The sequence below is a fragment of the Furipterus horrens genome, unplaced genomic scaffold, assembly GCF_987537825.1.
Source record: "Furipterus horrens unplaced genomic scaffold, mFurHor1.1.pri manual_scaffold_8, whole genome shotgun sequence".
NCBI classification, from domain to species: domain Eukaryota; kingdom Metazoa; phylum Chordata; class Mammalia; order Chiroptera; family Furipteridae; genus Furipterus; species Furipterus horrens.
The window spans coordinates 62,575,016-62,594,618 of NW_028327178.1; the positions used below are offsets into that span (position 1 = coordinate 62,575,016).

At 44.0% G+C, this 19,603-nt stretch overlaps 1 protein-coding gene and 1 pseudogene across 1 annotated transcript in view; both read left to right on the forward strand.

Moving 5' to 3' along the window:
• ACSS1 (acyl-CoA synthetase short chain family member 1) overlaps nt 1-19,603 on the forward strand; it is a 72,086-nt gene that overhangs the window by 12,539 nt on the left and 39,944 nt on the right. The window contains exon 3 of the mRNA XM_090285948.1: nt 15,778-15,977. Coding sequence (XP_090142074.1) covers nt 15,778-15,977 — 200 coding nt within the window. The remainder of the gene's footprint in view (nt 1-15,777; nt 15,978-19,603) is intronic.
• On the forward strand, nt 3,546-14,378 carry LOC150003042 (FMR1-interacting protein NUFIP2-like; annotated as a pseudogene).

A 19,603-nucleotide genomic window follows, 5' to 3' on the forward strand; every position in this document is an offset into this window, starting at 1 on the left:
CTCAGGGCTTATACAGATAAACCTTGGGCTCCACCCAGGACCCCTGTGCACATTGCTCTAATAAACTGGCTTCACTGTTCGTTACTATTTTTGGCCCAACTTGATTTATGTGTGATTCTTTAGTAAAAGACTAAGACTCTGTGGGTGGGGGCAGAGGAGCTAACCAACTGGATGCTGGAGATAAAGTAGGTCCAGCCACAAACTGATTTCCTTCCGTCACTGCCTTGGGTATGCCTGGATCCTTAAGGAGGGGGCGGGTAGGCAATGTGTGACATCTCCTTGGCTGGACATTGCCCATACACACACCAAGTGAATGCTCAGCAGTCTGAGAGCTGAGGTTGGGCTGACCTCTTGAGATGTGTGATTAATTGTAAACCATGGGGGAATTTCCAGGACTGCAGCCAGCATGTTAAAGCTAAGAACAACTTTAGTTCCATTGTACCAAAGTAACCCTGGGCAATGAACAAACTTATGAATACAGGCAAAGTATTTATTGTTTTCTCTCCAAAGATTTAAGATTTAGCTCAGAGCAGTTTTACAGACTTTAGCTATCTTAGCACCAGATGACTATTACTGTTTATTATTTCAGTAAAAAGAAAAGTGCGCATAAATGTTGTCTGTAATTGCAGCTAGTTTTTGAAAGACGGGATAATTATTTTCCTGGTCACTTTAGTTTTTTGACATAAGATTTTCTTCCTCTCCTTTCAGAGTAAAGCCCTCTAGACACTAGTGCTAGCTGTCCTGCCGGCATACAAACTCTCACTAAAATAAAATGTGTTCCTGCCCAGTGTTCCGTGTGGTGGCATCCTACATACCCCAGGATGGCCACAAGCACAAAGACCAAGTTCTAGACTCATAACTTGAGCCCTTTATGGAAACCCTTTTAGGTTGTGGTTCTTAGAGGCTGCGGTGCTGGTGCCAGTGCTGTTTTCTGGGACCATGCTCCCCTTGTCTCAAGCTTGGGTGACATGTCTCATTCCCTGCATGCCCAAAGCCTCTCACTCCTGGGTCTGATGAATTCTTTTGACGAGGCACATTTCTGAAGTCGTTGTAGAATTTGTAACATGAAGCAACAGCTCCCGTCCCAATAACCATTAGTAACACCTTCATTCCACTTGCAAGAATCGCCACCGTTTTCCATATGTCTAGGCAGACACACATGTGCATGCCCATAGGGGTGTATATATATTTGTGTACACTATATGTCCTTGCACACATACATTTTAAACATGCTCATTCTCCAGGTATGTTTCTGCAAGCTGCTGTTAGTGTTAAAGGATCCGTACTGGAAATGTTTTCCAGGTTGCAGACATAGCCCTTTTCCTGCTGTTAGTCTTACCTGCAGTTACTTACCTGTGGCCTTCAAGTGTCCACTATTCTGAATACTGGCATGTATTTGTAACCTTACTTCCCTTGGGTGGGAGAGGCAAGGCAGGTTGGCTTTGGGAACCTTGGGGAGGTCCTATGTCCTAGTCCTGTCAATCCCCCACTCCCCGCCCCTCAGGTCCTTCCTTTTGTGACACCCGCTGGCACCAGTTCCAAGGCACACCCTGCCAGATGGACTGAGGTTGCCAAAAGGGGGTGCTTCTCAGCAGTACAGGTAGGCATTGTGCTGGCATTAGCCACCTGGCTCTAGTGGGAGAGCCTCATTAATTGTGGTTTTCTTGAGCTTCCTCCTTCAGAAGTGTAGTGCTCACTTCTCTATGGGAAGTGAAGGAGCAGGAATGCTTTGCTTGGCAGGGGTCAGCCTAGGATGGCCTGCACACATCTCCCCATCTCCCAGGAAAGAGGGCAGCCTATGGCCTGAGGCTGTAGTCAGGGCCACAGGGCCACCCCATCCCAATTTCAGATATGTTTTTAGGGATGGCCTGAAGAAGCTATTCTCTCCTAGTAAACCAGCAGGACTGCAAACGCTGGGCCCCTCTTGCACTGCCTGAGGCCTAGACAGGGTCTACAAGGCCAGGTGGGCCCAAATAACCTGGGTGGCTCCCTGAGACTTTGCAGCCAGATAGCACCTTGGGCACTGCTCATTTCAACTGTCCACATGAGCTTCTCCAGCTTGGTGCCTATTTTAAAAGATTGTCCTTCATGTGTAGTTCAGGTTGGCAGATTCCAGAGGCCCTTGGGGATGGGGATGTGGAGAAACATAGATCCCTTTCCTTCAGGAAGGTGGTGGTGGAGTCTCAGGTAGATTTATGAGGTCAAGACCCGTGGTGTGTGTGCATGGATGCCCAGAAACAGGAGAAGGGGGATGTTAGGTCCTCCTCCCCATTGTCTGTCTCAGAGCTCAGGTGCTGAGGGATGGTTTTCTCCCTGGGTGTGTTGGGCCAGGAATCAGGTGTCATTAAAGACTTGATGCAGCCTAGTTCCTAATGTGGAAGGCCCACCGGGAGTATAAGATGGGGCCTGGCCCTTTAGGATCCCCCTCTGCCTGGGTCAGCTAGGCCAGCACACATGGGCAGAAGGAGCCATGTGGGCCTAAAGCCTGGAGACACCTCCCCCAGAGGCTTTTTGTGTCCTTGGACCTGGGTGTCTTCAAACTTGGCCACTTACTAAGGTCATAGAAGTGGGTGGCCCTGTGAACACCAGTGGTAGGAAGCATGAAGTCTCACTGTGGACATCTAGTTGATAAGGCTCTGGGGAAGTCTGTGGAAGGTTAGATTTTGGGAGGCAGAGGAGAGGGAGACATGATGATGGAGGCAGAGGGGGCAGTGGTATGTGAATATACTGTAGGATGAGGCAGCCAGCATGGGTGGAGGTGGGAGGTCAATGCTCCGTGCCCACTCTATCCCCTGGCTGTGTGTGTGTCACCTTAAGGAAATCACTCCAGCTTGGTTTCTTTCTTTCTTTTTTCCTTCCTTCCTTCCTTCCTTCCTTTCTTCCTTCCTTCCTTCTTTCCTTCCTTCCTTCCTTCCTTCCTTTCTTTCTTTCTTCCTTTCTTTCTTTCTTTTCCTTTTTCTTTTGATTTTAGAGAGAGAGGAAGGGCAAAGGGAAAGAGAGAGAGAGAGAGAGAGAGAGAGAGAGAGAGATCAATTTATTGTTCCATTTATTTATGCATTCATTGGTTGCTTCTTGTATGTGCCCTAACTGGGGACTGAACCCACAGCTTTGGTGTATCGGGGTGATGCTCTAACCAACTGAGCTACCCAGCTAGGACCACTCACACTTTCTGAACCTCGGTTTTTTCTTCTACAAAATGGAACCACACTTCTCTACTAGGTAGCAGGACGTTGGGTATTAAAGGCCAGAACAGTATCTGGGAGCATGAGGGCCAGTTGAACGGACATCAGTAGAGGATTTCAGATTTGACAAGGGAAAAGGCACAGGGTGTCCCTATGGCTGCTGGTGCTGAGAGGATATGGTGGCATTTTTAGGGTGAGGACTTTAATTCAGGAGAACAGTCTCATCAACTAACTGGCTGCCCCACCTTCTGGTGTGCCTAACCCTTGCACCTTGCTCTTCTCACCACCAAAGTAATTACTTTAGTGAGCAGACTCCTTTATTAAAATATTGGGGCAATTGAGGGAGGATCATAAATTGGCATAATGAGGTTGATGAATGTGGAGATTGGCTACCTGTCGTGCAGGGCAAAGTTGACTTGTTCAATGGGCTACCCTGGGTGGGGCAGAGAGGCCAGTGACTCCTGGACTTCTATGTTGTGTTTCAGCTTCCAGCCTAAGAGGAATCTGCATACTGACTCCCATAATCTTGTAGAAACTTGTGTTACTTGGAATGTGCTGGTTTTAAAGACTGTCCTTAAGACTTTGGCTCCTGATGTTGAAGCTGGGAAGTGTTTTGAACCTTTCTAAACATGACCACTTATTTTCCTTTGTCCTTTTGGGCAAGCAAAGGGTCATGGAATTTCATATTTTAGAATGAGCACATCTTAGGACTGTAGCAGGAATGACTCACACTGAGAGTTTAGCTATGTTGAGGGAAACCTTGATGGGAACTTTCTGAGCACAATGGTAGAGGCTTACTTGGGAGCACACCTAACCAAACACACTTACTTGTGAGCACAACTGACCAAACACCCTTTCCTTTGTACTGGATCCTTGAACCCCTTTCTGCCATCTGGAGGTGATGGGGGTTGGTTGGGTTGTGGGAAGTGAAGGGACACAGCCTGGGAGGGTAGAATGCAGGCTATGGCTGTGCTGGTGGGGGCTTATGCTGGCTTTGGGAGTGAGGTTGGGTTGTAACTGCATGAGCTCTAAAGTGTAGGGGGAAGGGCATAGGCTCTGCTGCAGCTGGCACTTGGAGCTGAGGCTTCTTGGACAGTGTTTCGCTGTACCTGTTTGTGTATCTCCTGCTTCTGGTGGCTCAAGACAGTGGGGTAAGCCTGACTCATAGCTTTGCTATGGGCCTCACTGTGGGGTCACACTGCCCTGCCTGCTGTCTGGTCCCCATCAGGACCTGCCTGGGTCAAGGACTGCCAGGAACAACGCAGGAGAAGGTTGTAGTAAAAATCCCACAGCCAACCTGGGAATAGGACATTCCAACCCTCTGTCCTCCTAAAGTTATGGCTGACCCTTTGGCCTGGGGACAGGACTGGGCATGAGCTCACACTGATGATATTAGTTCATATTCATGGTGACCCTTGGTTTTAAAGCTCAGGACCTGACATCCAGAGAGCTTTAGGAGCTTTAGAGCTCACTCAGCTGGAAAGGCTGGAAATAAGATTTGAACTAGCTTTGCCTGGCTCTTTGGCTCTGTTGAGGAACCTGAGTCTTCCAACCCCATCTGACAGAGGAGGTGAAGATACGAGTGGGGTCCCTGTTGCTCTATAGCACTTAACTTGGTGACAGGGCAGAGGCAGTTTTGTGTCTCTTCAAGCGGTGACAAAAGGCCAGGAAAACAACCTGGGCTCAAGGCAGTCACACTGAGTTTTTGTGCTGTCTGGGTTCCCACCTGTGTGGCGGTGTCTGCCAGAGCAAGCTGTTCCTGTTTACTTTTTTCCCAGGTGTTTACTCGGAAGGCTCTGTGGATTCACCTTAAAGCCTGAGAAATAGAACCACCCCCACTTGTGCCTAGTCTGAAACTATCTGTGTGAACCTACTTGCTCTGTGTTTTGTTGTTGCTATTGTGGCCCAGGGGACTCCCATGGAGCAGTGTAGAGACTAATCAAATTGGATGTGGGCATATAAACCTGAAGAGGGAACTGAACAACATTGTGTAGCACGTTTTTATTTAACCACAAGGAAAGGTCCATGTATTTACAAAGTTAAAACCTACATCCTCTCCCATTTTCTGCCAGGGAAAGACCATTATTTTTGTGGCTTCCCTGGGAGGTAAACAAGCCTGCTAGGCAGTAGATGAGTGTCCTGCCAGGACACTAGGCATTTTCAGGGCTGGGTTCCAGACCAGAGTTCCTACTGTCTTTTGTCCAGGCTGCCAGCCTGAAGGCCCCTGTGGAGCTCTGTGTGCATGGGTGCCCTCAATGACACAAGCTGGGCTTTGGTTCTGGAAAGGAAAGAACTTCTTTTTAGAAGACAAGACTGGCTGAAGGCCAAGTGCTGGAGTCTAAGGGGAAATAGGCTGAGTGGGAACTTAGACATTAATTAGTGAGGAGGACAGAGATTTTCTGAAGTCTGATCGTTACTTCCATTCCACAAGGTTTATCTAGTGGCCAACAACATGCTTAGCTGTGTCAGAGTAGGAGAGAAAGACTTGGGATGTAGCATTTGACCTAACGTGCTTAGGGAGATGTACCCTGGGGGAGGTAGTCCTGAGTGTGGAACCAAACACTGAATTATGAAGGAAAAGGCTACTTCATTCCCAGTCTCACTCTCTTCTCTGTTTCTTCAACCTGATTAAAAGAAAGACTTGATATAACTGCAGTGAACAGGCTTTTAACAGTTCTTATATTCCCTTTTGAATAGGGTTAGCCTCAGGTTCAGAGCCTTTACTTTATTTTTAAAATAAGTTTACATAAAGACACCCCCCACTCCTGCGCAAATGTTACATAAATAACAATCAAGGCGACAGATGGCAAAAATCATGAAGTCCAGGGACCTTTGCAATGGAAAGCAAGCAGTTCTGATGCTGAGGGTTGTAGAGGAATTGGTTAAGAAAAGACCATTGGAGCCAGGCCTAACCCTTTCAGTTGAAGACTTGTGAAAAAGTCACTTAAATACCGTGCCTCAGTTTCTTCATCTGGAAAATGGAGGGAGGTGATGATAGCTTATAACTCATAAGTTGTGAGTGTCAAATGGATGTACGAAGGATTTAGAGCAGTACTGGGCACAGGACATTCACTTAATAGCAGTTACTGTTGTCATTCCATGAGCAGGAAATGTGAGTGGAGGGTAGGTAGACAGGAGGAGGGTGTTCTAGATAGTAACATGTGGGGCTAGGGAAGGGACCAGCCCTCTTGATGCTGAGGAGGAAGAAGAGGTGGACCTGATGGTGCCATGGTGGCCTAGAGGGGAAGTTTCTTGTTCTCTAGTGGGTGGTAGGTGGAAGAGGTGGGGTTGCTGATGCAGACTGTGGGGTGACATAGTGGGTAATGGATTGGTGGGGTGCCCAGTGCATGGCAGGGTGGGTATGTCTATCTTCCCTCCATCCTTTCAGAACCACAGGCTATGGGCTGAGTGCTTGGAACCTGCAGGCTGGTAACACCCTGACTGTGGATGATGTACTGTTCTCAGATCCCCCTGCCACATGCCAGTGTGAGGAGTTACCAATGGCATCCACCACAGGGACACAGCAGATGGGCCATGTAGGTGAGGGCTTCATGTATGGCATTCAAATACTTGTGTGACTCATTCACTTTGAGTCAATGAATGACACAGATATTTGCAATTTACACAAAAGCAAACTGGCATATTCCTTCTCCCTCCTAAGAAGAAGCACTTGAGGTGCTCATCTTCTATTAAAATTTTTTTCTTTCATTTTCTGCAATAATTGTGCCAAGGACCTCATATTTGATTTTTGTCTTAAGTCTTTTCCAGCTGCTATAACACAACACCACAGTCTGGGGTTTTATAAATAACAGAAATGTATGAGGTCTGTCCAGAAAAAGTCCAGCCATTGTTAATATAATGAGAATGGTTTGTACAATGTAACCTGGCAGCCAAGGAGAGTGGACTGTAATGCACATGCATGAACAATGACAACTTCACTGTACTAGTCAGTGGGGACAATAGATGCCATTGAGTGAGCATGTGTACTGACTGAGTAGAGCAACGAATCTGTGAAATTTTGCATTAAGCTTGAACATTCCTCCATGGAAACTATTCGGATGATTCAGAAGGCCGCAGCTTCATTACAACAATGTGTCTGCTCATGCATCACATCTCGTGCGGAGTTTTCTGGAGAAACATCAAATCACCCAGGTGACTCAGCCCCCCTACAGCCCAGATTTGGTGCCCTGTGACTTCTGGCTTTTTTCAAAACTAAAATCACCTTTGAAAGGGAAGAGATTTCAGACCATCAATGAGATTCAGGAAAATATGATGGGGCAGCTGATGGTGATTGGCAGAACTGTGTGAGGTCCCAAGGCGCCTACTTTGAAGGGGACTGGGGTGTCATTGTCCTATGTACAGTGTTTCTTGTATCTTCTTCAGTAAACGTCTCTATTTTTCATACTACATGGCTGGATACCTCTGGACAGACCTTGTATTTCTTACAGTAATGGAGTCTGGAAGTCCAAGCAAGGCACCAGTATGGTGACATTCTGGTAAGGTTCTCTCCTGGGTCATAGCCAGCATCTTCTTGCTGTGTACTCACATGGTGGAAAGGGCAAGGGAGCTCTGTGGAACTTTTTTTAAAAAATAAGGGCACAATCCCATTTACAAGGGTCCTACCCTCATGCCTAATCAGCTCCCAGAGGCCCCCTCTTCTAATACTGTTACGGCTACATAGGTGAGATTGAACACTCTGAAGCGGTGTATAAAGTAAACAAAGGATTTTAATAATGGCCAGGAGTTGGGCAGACCCTGAGCAGGTCTCTAACATGCTCCAACCTACAATGGAGTCTAAATGCTGGGTTTTTATACTGGTGCAGTCTCTTTGTTTCTTCTTTGGCTGGAAACAGCCTTAGGAAGAGGGGGCTGGGCAGGACTGCAGGAATGTCTTGGCAGTAACAGAATCAGAAATTCGCAAGGCTATAAGGTTATCTTCGACGGCAGCATAGCTCTTCAGCCAGGGATGAACTCCCTGTGAAGCAATTTATTTTCAAAGGGCTAGACATTCTGCAAAGCACAACCTTCACAAATGTTATAAACCAGACACAAGCAAGCAAATGGGAGGTGACAGAGGCTGAGGTGCTTTTAGCTTGTAAATCACTAATTGCTATAACACTCTTTCTTACATTCCTTTTTCCAAGGCCTTTTAGCAAGTCCTTGCTACTTCTTACAAAGAACATTTAAAGCCCTTACATACTTACATATTGAAACTTTTTACGGGGACTATTTGGTGCCCCTACAATACCATCATCTTTGAGGGTTAAGATTTCCACATGTGAATTGGGGGGGACACAACCATTCAGACCATAGCAGTTCTCACAGCCACCCTGGAAATAGGCCCTATCATTAAGTCTTTTTATAGATAAGACAACTAAGGCCCTAGGTATATCAAGAGCTGTAGTGTGAACCTTGTCTGTGATCAGATGTTGTTTGGCCTGAGAGATAACCTCCAAGTCTAGTACTTTTTTCTGAGTATAGAAAAGCCTCAAGGAAAATACATTTATTTTTTTGAAAGAAATTTAGGAAACACACAGCTTTAGTGATCCTAAAATCTCTGGTTGACCTGGTGTTACCAGTGGCCATTCAGCTCTTGTGTCCCGCGAATCCTAAGTATGTCTGGGGCCTTTCTTGGAAAATAGCAGCTTCGGGGGCATTTTGTGTTTAAGTGTAGCTATTGCTTTATATTTCACTGCAACTTCTGTTTGCTAAAGGTCATAGTCATGAAATTAAATAATGATATATAAGGAGTTTTATACTTGGTTTAGAGCCCATTCAGCTGAATTTGCTGAGCTTTTATTCTCTCAGTGATAATAGACAGCAGAATGAGCAAATTTCATTACCATTAAATCAGGTTTAGTGGCATCTCAATGCTCTGCCTGGCCTTCTATGTTCTCCCTATCTGAGTCAGGTTCTTTTTTATGTTCTGCTTTCCCAAGCCAATCCTTTCTTCTCTTACCACTTTTGTCTTTCAGAAATGGTTTGCAGCTCTGGTGTGTGGCTCAGTTAGTTGGAGCATCATCCCGTACCTGAAGGGTTGTGGGTTCAATTCCGGGTTGGGGCACATACAGGAGGCAATCAATTAGTGTTTCTTTCCGCCTTCCTCTCTCTCTAAAAAGCAATGAAAACATTTCCTCAGTTGAGGATTAAAAAAATAAAAGAAATGGTTTGCAAATTCTAGAGAAGCATACTGAGAAAAGATGAGTGTCCTTTCAAGCTTTGCATCTTTGCATCTAGACCACGGAGTTGACCCCTCCCCTGTAAGCATCCAGGCTTAGAGAAGTAACTGTCTATAAAATGCTTTGCGTCTGTCACAGGCCATGTATTCACATATCAACACAGTTATCTGGGTTTACTTCTCTTATTGGCAGAAGAAAATTAAGAGAAAAGTAGCTGTGACTTGGTTTATCAGTGGGGGATGGTCCTTTTTATTTGCTCTCTCAAAAAGGTGGGACATTTTCTTGCCAGTGTGACATTGAGGTGATGGCCAGCCTTGCCCTTTCAGTTTAGGAAAGTGGAAGGCATCTGCAGAGTGGACTGGTGCTCAGGCTTAGAGTATGAGCTCTTGTTGTTTCAGGCTTACCTGCTGTTCCCATTTATTCAACAAATTTGTATAGCGTATCTTCAATGAACTAGTCACAGCTGTAGACACTGGTAAGAGGCAATAAATCTCCAAATCTCTGCCTGAACAGAGATTGTACTCAGTGGGGCAGATGGACATTATAGGAGGTTAAGTCAGACAGTTGGTGTTTATTTAATGACTACTAAAAGCCAGAATAATTTTAGGAAGTGAGGAAATAATGTATTTCCCTTAAATCAGGAATACACACACATGGCTTACCTGACTTCTCTGGCTGTTATCAGGAAATAGCTAGGAAGTAAAGATACTTTCAAATAGTAACCATGAAAAAATAGCTTTGATATAAGAACAGGTAAATACCAGTACATTGCTTTCTCTCTTTCTTCTGAACTCTATTTCTGGCTGTGTCCTGTTTTGATGTGAGCTAGACGGTTTCTATAGAAAGCTAACACAGGTCTCTGTTGGGACAGTTCACATTTGTTCCTTGACTTAAAACTGTTGCCTTTGATCTACACAGTGATTGGATTTCATTACTATTGATCTGTGACACACACTCCAGCCTCCTTCTCCCCAGGCACTGCCTGGAGGCTTAAGTCCTTAGAGCCATGAGCACGGCACCTGTACTGCGCTTGAGTTACTCTTCTACGCCATTGACCATAGTTGCCTCTTCAGCACTATCTATCACAGGCCATCCCAGCCTCTGCCCCTGGAGTAGTAGGAATGTTTCTGGCCCCTGGATTCTGGTTACTTTGATGTTGGGGGGTATTGGAGGGCTCTTTCTTTCATCATAAACTTATGCAAGTGGTGTGCTAATGAAAGGTGCCTTTGTTCTTCTGAATTTTTAAGGAGAAAATATGAAATCTTACAGAAGAGGTAGGCTGGGCTTGTGATTTGATTCTCATCTGGTCTCCTTGCCTGATGGCTTTGGGAAGAAACAAAGGCCCCCTTGAGGTCTCTACTTGAGGAGAGAACCTTTCATTTTCACTCTACTATGGTTTTTCTAGGCAGCCTCTTATTAAGTTTTACCTTTCTTTGGAATCCTTTCCTTGATGATCCTTTGAACAGAGGGGAACTATGCAAATACTTGTAGGCGCCTTGCAGAACTTAAAGGAGGGCCTGACCTCTAGCTCACTGAAGGCCTGCAGAGGCCGTTCATTGCTGCCCCACTAGGGGCCTCTTGAAGCACTGTAGAGGACAGGGGTGCTGTCCTGCCAGTGGCCTTCCTCAACCAGAGAGAATGTTACCAAAGCCTCATGGGTCAGGGACCCCAAAATAAGATCATTTTGCCCAGTGTTGCTCATACCAATAGAATGAGACTGTATTCAGTAAAGCAGAGAAGAAAATTTATTCTTTGATCAAGGCATGGAGAAGGTCAAGCTTATGCTCTAAAGATACCTCTTCTCCACTGTGAAGAAATTAAGGGACTCTTAAAGGGTTAGTGGCAGGCAGGTAGGTTTAGGGGTAAGGATTTCTTGAGGAAAAGGTAGAGATTTAGAAATTGCAGAGGAGCATCACAATTTCAAAACTTGCTGGGAACATGCCTTGGCCATACATCACATCTCATTATTGTTAAATCCCCATCCCTGGGCATGATTTTTAGCATGATAATGAAGGAAAGTTTGTCACAAGGTCACCTGGATCCTTCCAATGTAGACCAATTTTTTTAGCTGTGCTCTTGGGTTTTTTATCTGGTTCTTGCTGGCAGGCTTAGTTCCTCCTGGAATTTCTGCCCTTTCCTGACCTGTTCAACCAGCTCTTGTCAAGAGATTTTAGAGAATAAAGAGAAGACAAGAAAGTCAAGCTCAGATCCTGATGGTGCTGCAAATTGCAGCCTCAGCAAGGGAGTCCCAGCCGCTTTCAGTGGAGGAGAAGCTTGGCCAGCCACAGCCTCAGTACCATCACAGCCACTACCATTTGCCCAGCACCAGCACCATTATTATTTCTATAGCCACAACCACAACCACCAGCAGCCTGACTAATACATGCAGCATGATGCCAAGGGCAGCCCCAAGGCCCAGCCAAAGCTGCTGAAGCAGGAGCAGAAACACCCTCCAGCAGCACTAGGAAATGCTGAAGAAGAAAACAGGCTATGGTGAACTAAATGGTAATGCTCGAGAAAGAGAAATATCTTTAAAGAACTTAGGTTCTGAAGAAGCTGCCAATCCTATTTCCAGGGCCTTCAGTGGCAACCAAGAATTGTAGACACTAATCTGAGGCAGACTTTAAAAACCAGCAACTCTGGGAAAGCAGGAATTAAAACCAGTACTTTAAGCCCTGGCTGGTGTGGCTCTGGATTGAGCACTGACCTGCGAACTGAAAGATCGCTGGTTCGATTCCCAGTCAGGGCACAGGCCTGGATTGTGGGCCAGGTCCCCAGTTGGGGGCGCATGAGAGGCATCCACACATTGATGTTTCTCTCCCTCTCTTTCTCCCTCCCTTCCCCTCTCTCTAAAAATAAAGTAAAAAATGATAACCTTTACTGAGTGCTTACTATGTGCTTCTAATCCTCACAGTCATTCCATGAGGAATGCTCTATAAAAAAACAAAAACAAAAAACAAACAAAAAACCAAAGACTTAAAACAAACAAAAAAACCCCCCAGTAATTTAATTCAGAAAAAAAGTATGGACAAAAAGAATGGAAAGTCTTAGAAAAATAGATCTGGAACCAGTCTATAGATAAGAGTGATACTGTAACAATTCCAAATGGTGTTGTAACGAATAATTCTAGCTATATTACTAATTGTTATGTGGGAAAAGAAGCAGATAATTAGGTGGTGGATCTGAGAGTGGATATGCCACCACTAAAAAAAAGAAAGCTAGGCCCAGTAGTGCCAAGGGTTGTGAAAACCTTAATTTATTAGTGTAGGACAAAATAATGTAACAAGGAACCAGTGTCTCAACCTTAAAACAGGGACTTGAAACTCTCAAGCCTGACTACAGTGAACAAAAGGGAAACCAAGTAGGTGACTCAAAGCCCATTCAGAAGACTGAAAATGGGCCTGGAGAAACCAGATGAGGAAAGCCTGCTGTGCATGATATACTGCAGAAAAGCTCTGATATTGAACCTAGTTTGGTGATTGGCTCAAAGGAAAGTATGCTTCTGTTGTTGCCTCCAAAGAGGACTCTTGGACCCTATTTAAACTTCCCCCAGTTTTTCCAGTGGGCAATAGCAGTGCTAAAATAGTTCCTAAAATAAGTTATGCAAGCAAAATTAAGGAAAACCTCATCTAAACTATAGAACTCTTCTGTATCACCATTTTCATCTTCACCCTCTTCGTCATCTACAGTATTCCTTCACTTATCGTGGGTATTACATTCTAGACCGCCCCCCACCCCCGCAATAGGTAAAAATCCGTGAAGTAAGAACCTTACATTTATTTTAGTATTTATATATATTTTAAGGTTTTATAAACCCTTCCCACACACTTATAAACCGTTCCCAGTCCCTTATTAACCTCTTCCATTCCCTTACTAACCTTTTCCACACTTTTATAAACACTACTTATGTTCTTAAACATATTCTACACTCTTTAACCTACGTAGATTTAACAACATACATATACAGTACTGCAAAATCTTGTGATATAGCGAAAAATCCGCGATAAATAATTAAATATAATATTTTTAAAAATCCCACGATACAGTGAAGCTGCGATAAATGAACCGTGATATAGAGGACTACTGTACTGGGAAAACTCAGACCCTGTCTTCAAGTTTGTTATCTCATGTCCCTGTGTTAGTGCTGAAATCTGTTACTTCGTCAACTTTTATAATGGGCCTGTTTTAGCAGGGAATGATACAAGTATGTATTTTCCAGGGGCTTGGCCACTACTAACTAATGTTGCTAATATCTACTGCTGATAATACCCTAACACCCATCTCTTCTGGGATTCATTGTTCTTCAGGACAAGAGTCTGTCCTTCAGCAGCTGTTGAACAAATTAAGTCTAGCCTTTTTATCTATCTACCCTTCAAATATGCAAACTGCTGTTGAGCACAGTTCACTCTTAACCACATCAGCAACACCTGAGGGATATCTTCCAGAATTAGTGGGGTTTATCATTTATAAATGAGTCAAGTGCTGGCCCTGAAACTGTTATTGGGAAGTCATCAGATGATAAAGTGATGGAAGTAAGATTTCAAGGGGAATATCTTCCCACTTTGGTTTCAATGAGTGATGAAATAATTCCCTCGAAAGCTGAGCATCCTGTATTCCCAAGGCTTATTAGCTGGAAAAATGGACTAGTCCTAAAGTTCTGGGTAGTGTTCTAAAATCTCGGACTACTAATGAGAGTGGAGCCTTATTCTTGGAACTGAGTAATATAGGTACCTGCAAAAAGCAGACACCAGTAGTCAAGGTACTTTAGTGTTTCTCTTAAAAGACTATAAGATAGAAAATCAAAATCCTCTGGCATACCTACAAACACTTTGTTAGGCTCCGCCACAGAACAGAGAAGACCAGAGGTCTAGAAAGGAATGATAGTGGGGGTACTTTTGACCTGAGGGCTGCTATTGAATATCACAATAAAGAAATAGCATCTGTTTGGAATTTGCAGAAGTAAGATCCCGAAAGGATAATTGCTTACAATGAAGCCATGGATAGTTCAGATGAATGAAGGACCAGACTCCCATTTGTAACCTTTCTAAAGCAGTAGAGCCACTGTTCAGTGGGGCACACAATGCTTTTATGCTCCTATATCTTCAACTCTGTATAAGTAGAATCATAGAATAATACATATATATGTGTGTGTGTATATATATATATATATATATATATATATATATATATTTATAGTTTTATATGTGTGTGTGTGTGTGTGTGTGTATAAAAGGCAACTGAAAGTAGACTTCTTTAGAAATCAAGTTTTTTTCAAGAGTTTATTTAACCTCCAATACAGAATAGTAATTGTTTTGTTTTTGTTTTTAAGTGTGAATGCAGATTTGTTAACATGCATAAAAAAAGTCAATAGAAGTTTACAGATTTACTAATGTGGTGGCACAACCTGGTGACAAGAGGAGAGCCATGGTTTCCCCTTATTTTGTCCTTTGGTGTTAGTTCTTTCTATTAAGTAATAAGTTAAAATCAAACCGTATACAGCAAAAATGAAAAAATGGTTATTTTCAAAGTCCAGGTTCAGCTAGAGCAGGTGCTAGAACAATGTTGAAAGGAACCTCCAGCTCACTTCCCCTCTTCCAGCTGCTTTTTTCTACTTCTTGGTCTACTCCAGACAAGAGGGCAACTCCTGGAGTTGACTGCCAGAGACTGAATCGGCTGGGTTTGGTCATGTGATAACCCCAAAGCCAATCAGGTTGTTCGGGGAGATACAGGGTTCTTATCAACACTTTGAGTCTCTCCATAAACCAGAAAGTGGAGGCTGGGGTTATGTATGGGAGACGAAAGGGGTGGGATAGTGGGCCCTTGGCACAGCTGGTCTCCATCCGACTGCACCCATTCCGCACTTAGCGTGAAGAGAAATGGGTGTTCTTGTCACCTGCCAACCCTGCCTTGGGGCTGCACGGAGGGTTACTGCCCTGCAGCCTCTCTTCCTTCCCTACTCACTGTGAGTTCATAGATTTGGGGTCTTCTGCATGAGGCCAGATCCCTGCCTGGCAAGAGCCTTGCATGGTGCCATGGCTTGTGTTGATTCAGAAAACTAGCCCTTGCTTTTTTCCACTAACTGTCTTACTTATGACATCTTTATTTTGGAGATGAACATTTTGAGAAGTCTCAGGGATATGATAATCTTGGCTTTGGACACTTGAGGTCTTTGAGAAGCCATTCTCTAAATGGATGCAAGGATAATTTTAGCTCAGCAATGTGACAATGAATGTTTGTCTACAAAGTTAAAAACATTGTGTTCTGGAAAAGACCTTACCATGCAGTAATTATTTAATTGTCTGCTATCCTCCAGGCACTGGCTGGGTATACAGTACTTGCAAAAGTATTCCACTCCAAATTTTTCTGAGTTTTGGGCCTCCTCCATCTCTGATAACCTTCTCTTCTCTGTGCCACAGGGAGCTGTTGGAGACCACATGCCGCCTGGCCAACACATTAAAGAGGCATGGAGTTTGTCGAGGGGACCGTGTGGCCATCTACATGCCTGTGTCCCCACTGGCTGTGGCTGCAATGCTTGCCTGTGCCAGGATTGGAGCTGTCCACACAGTCATCTTTGCTGGCTTCAGTGCAGAGTCCTTGGCTGGAAGGATCAATGATGGTGAGCATGTGGGCGGGGGAAGGGAGGGAGGAACCAGAGTCCTCTGGTGCTTGTTTCCTGGACTTAGGGTATAGGCAGACATTAATAAAAGCCACACAAACAAATGACAGACACCACCAGGGACAGGCACATGGCTGAATGATCATTTGTTCTATGAGCTGAAATCTGAGTGTGTTGTATTTAACCACTCAGCCTACGTACCAGCTGAGTGATGGGACGAGCTGAGTGCATGAGGGCCTGGAGTAGGCCGGTGTGACTCCAGAGGAAAAGGGAAGAAACATGTAAGGTGAGATGAGACTGGGGATGTTCAGGGAAGGTCCCACAGGTCAATAGCTGGAAGGAAGCCTTCCATAGTGAAGAATGATGAGGGACCATCTCTAGAGACCTAGAGTCAGGTATTGGGGAGCTTGTGATGTATCTTTAAGGCTTCCTGTCTACAGGTTGGTCAGAATTCCCTGGACAGTGTGCAGAACAATATCACTCCTTCCTTTTTTTGGTGTCAGAGAGCCCAGTGTTATGATGGTGCCCCATGTCCATGCAGTCAGAACCCTGCACCAATGAGATTCTGGAGACAGTCCTTTAGCTGGCTCCCCAAGAAGGGTGCCAAGTTCTTGGGGCCATTGGAGTTCTTTGTGTCTCATGGAAGACTTGCTTATGAGTAATGAACAGAATTAAAGGTTGGAGTTCTCAGATTTTTGCTGACCACCCTCTTTAGAAAAGGCTGATAAGCCTTTGACTCCCTTTCAGCATTTTCGCCCTGCACTTCCAAGGATTGGTGCTGCCAATTCTTTCTCCAAACTCTGTAGGACTTTCTATGTGGCAGGCACTGTTCTAAGCAGTTTATAAATGTCATTGCTTTAAACTAATTTAGTACTCATAGATATTGTATGAAGCAATATTCTTACTATTTCTCCCCCCCTTTTTTTTATTACAACTGTAACCATTTTAAATATACAATTCTGTGGTATTAAGTACATTCACAATGTCATGCAACCATCATCACTATTCCAGAACTTTTTCCTCACCCCAAATGGATTTCCCATACCATTAAGCATGTATTCCCCATTTCCTCCTCCACCCAGCCTCTGGCAACCACTGATCTGTTCTCTGTTTCTATAATTTGCCTATTCTGGATATTTCATAGAAATGAACTCACAATATGTGGCCTTTTGTGTTTGGCATCTTTCAATAAGATTATTTTTAAGGCTCATCTATGTTGGAATGTGTATCAGTACTTCATTTTTTGTAGTTGAAAAATAATACACTCTGGATATACCACATTTTGTTTACCCATGCATCTGTTGATGGACATTTGAATTGTTTGCACTTTTTGACAATAGTGAATAGAGGTGCCGTGAATGTTTGTGTACAAGAACACTTGCTTTTAGTTTTTATAATCAATTAAGTAATTAATTATTTTAATATGTTTTGATTATGCTGTTACAGTTGTCCCAATTTCTTTTTCCTTTGTTCCCCTCAACCCAGTGACCACCCTCCCTCCAGTTGTCGCCCGCCTTAGTCCATGCCCATTGGTTGTGCATGTAGTTCTTCTCAACATCTTCCTGTCTACTCCACTCCCTCCTACTATGCTTATTAATTCCTGTACCATCTTCCTCCCTTTTTTCCCTTCCCCCTCCCTTCTGACCTCCCCCCATAATGTTCCCCATACCTATCATTCTTTTCCCACCCTTGTTGCCTACTTAGTTTGCCTTTGTTTCGGTTCCCTAGCTTCTGTGTTGGTTGTTGTGATACAGTTTTCATTTTAATGTTCATAGTTTTGATCCTCTTTCTCCTAAAGAAGTCCTTTTAACATTTCACATAACAGTGGCTTGGATCTGATGAACTCCTTCAGTTTTACTTCGTCCTGAAGGGCACTTTCTCTGCCCTTCTATTCTGAATGACAGTTTTGCTGGATAGAGTCATCGTTGTTGTAGGTGTTTGCTTTTCATTCCTTTGAATATTTCATGCCAGTCCCTTCTTGCCTGCAGAGTTTCTTTTGAGAAATCAGCTGAAGGTCTTATTGGGACCTCTTTGTACATAATTCTCTTCTTCTCTCTTGCTGCTTTTAAGATTCTCTCTCTATCCTTAATTTTTGACATTTTGATTATAATATGTCTTGGTGTGGTTTTCCCTGGGTCCAGTTTTTTTGGAACTCTCTGTGCTTCCTGAACCTATAAGTCTTATTTCCTTCCCCAAGTTAGAGAAGTTTTGCTTCATTATTTTTCACGTAATTTTTCAATTTCTAGTTCTTCTTCACCTTCTGGCAACCCTATGATTTGGATGTTGGCCTGCTTATAGCTGTCCCATAGGTTTCTGAGCCTCTCCTCATTTTCCTCACTTCTCATTTCCTCTTTCTGCACTGGTTGACTGTTTGTTCCTTCTCTATGTTCCGATTTGTTGATTTGATCCCTCGTTTTCTTTCCCTCACCACTAGTTTTGTATGTGTTTTTGTTCATTTCAGCAGGACTAGCCTTCATTCCTTCCCCGTCTTGTTTAAGATCTGCTATTAGGTCTGTAAGCATTCATAAAACCAAAACTCTGGACTGTGCCTCAGAAAGATTTCTTATCTGCTGATCCCTTAGATTAGTTATTTGCTGTCTGGTCAGCTGCTTCACCAGGATCTCTATCATGATCTGTGCCATCCTGACAGTTTTGTGTTTCCTTTTGCTTCCTAGAATATGCGGAGTGGAGCCCTGTGCATTCGTCACTACCGGGCAACCCTTCTCACAATGCTGTGGTGTTTTGTGTGGGGGCGGGTGTCCAAGATGGATTCCTGCTGTTCACTCTCTGCTGACAGACCAGGAGCTTCCTCCTCCATCCCCACCTGCTCTGGGCCTCACAGTCCAAGGCAATAGGGGTCTGTCTGCCTTCTGCAGCGTTGGAATTGCAAGCTTACGGGTCTGGTCTTCAGCTGGGGGTGCTCCCCAGGCACTTCTTGCTTCCCCTTAAATATGGCTGTCTGTGCTTGCCACAGTCCCACCATCATCGCCATCAGCACAGCTTGACCTCTCCGCCCCAGCTTCACCCCTCCTACCTGTCCGGATGAGCACCACTTCTTTATAAATTCATATGTTGGACTTCCATGTAGCTTTATTTTCTGGAACTTCTGGTTATTTCTGGTTTTGTGGTAGTTGTATTCCTTCTTTGTTGTGGAGGGAGATAGAGCATGTCAGCCTAGGCTTCCATCTTGGCCAGAAGTCTGTGCTTTTAAGAATCCATTGCCAAGTCCAATGTCATGGAGATTTGCCTCTATGTTTTATTCTAAGAGATTTATAGTTTTTTTAGCTTTTACATTTGGATCTTTGACCCATTTTGAATTAATTTTTTGTAAAGTAATGGTCCAACTCCACTCTTTGGCCTGTGGATATCCAATGGTACCAGCACCATATGTTGAAAAGACTATTTTTACCCCACTGAATGGTCTTATCACCCTAGTCCTCTATTCTAATGTGTTGACCTAAATGTCTGTCCTTATGCCAGTACCAAACTGTTTTGATACTGTAGCTTTGAGGTAAGTTTTAAAATTGGGACGTGTGAGTCTTCCAACTTTGTGTTCCTTTTCAAAGATTGCTTTGGTTGTATATACATTTTCATATACATTTTAGAATCAACTTTTCCATTTCTGC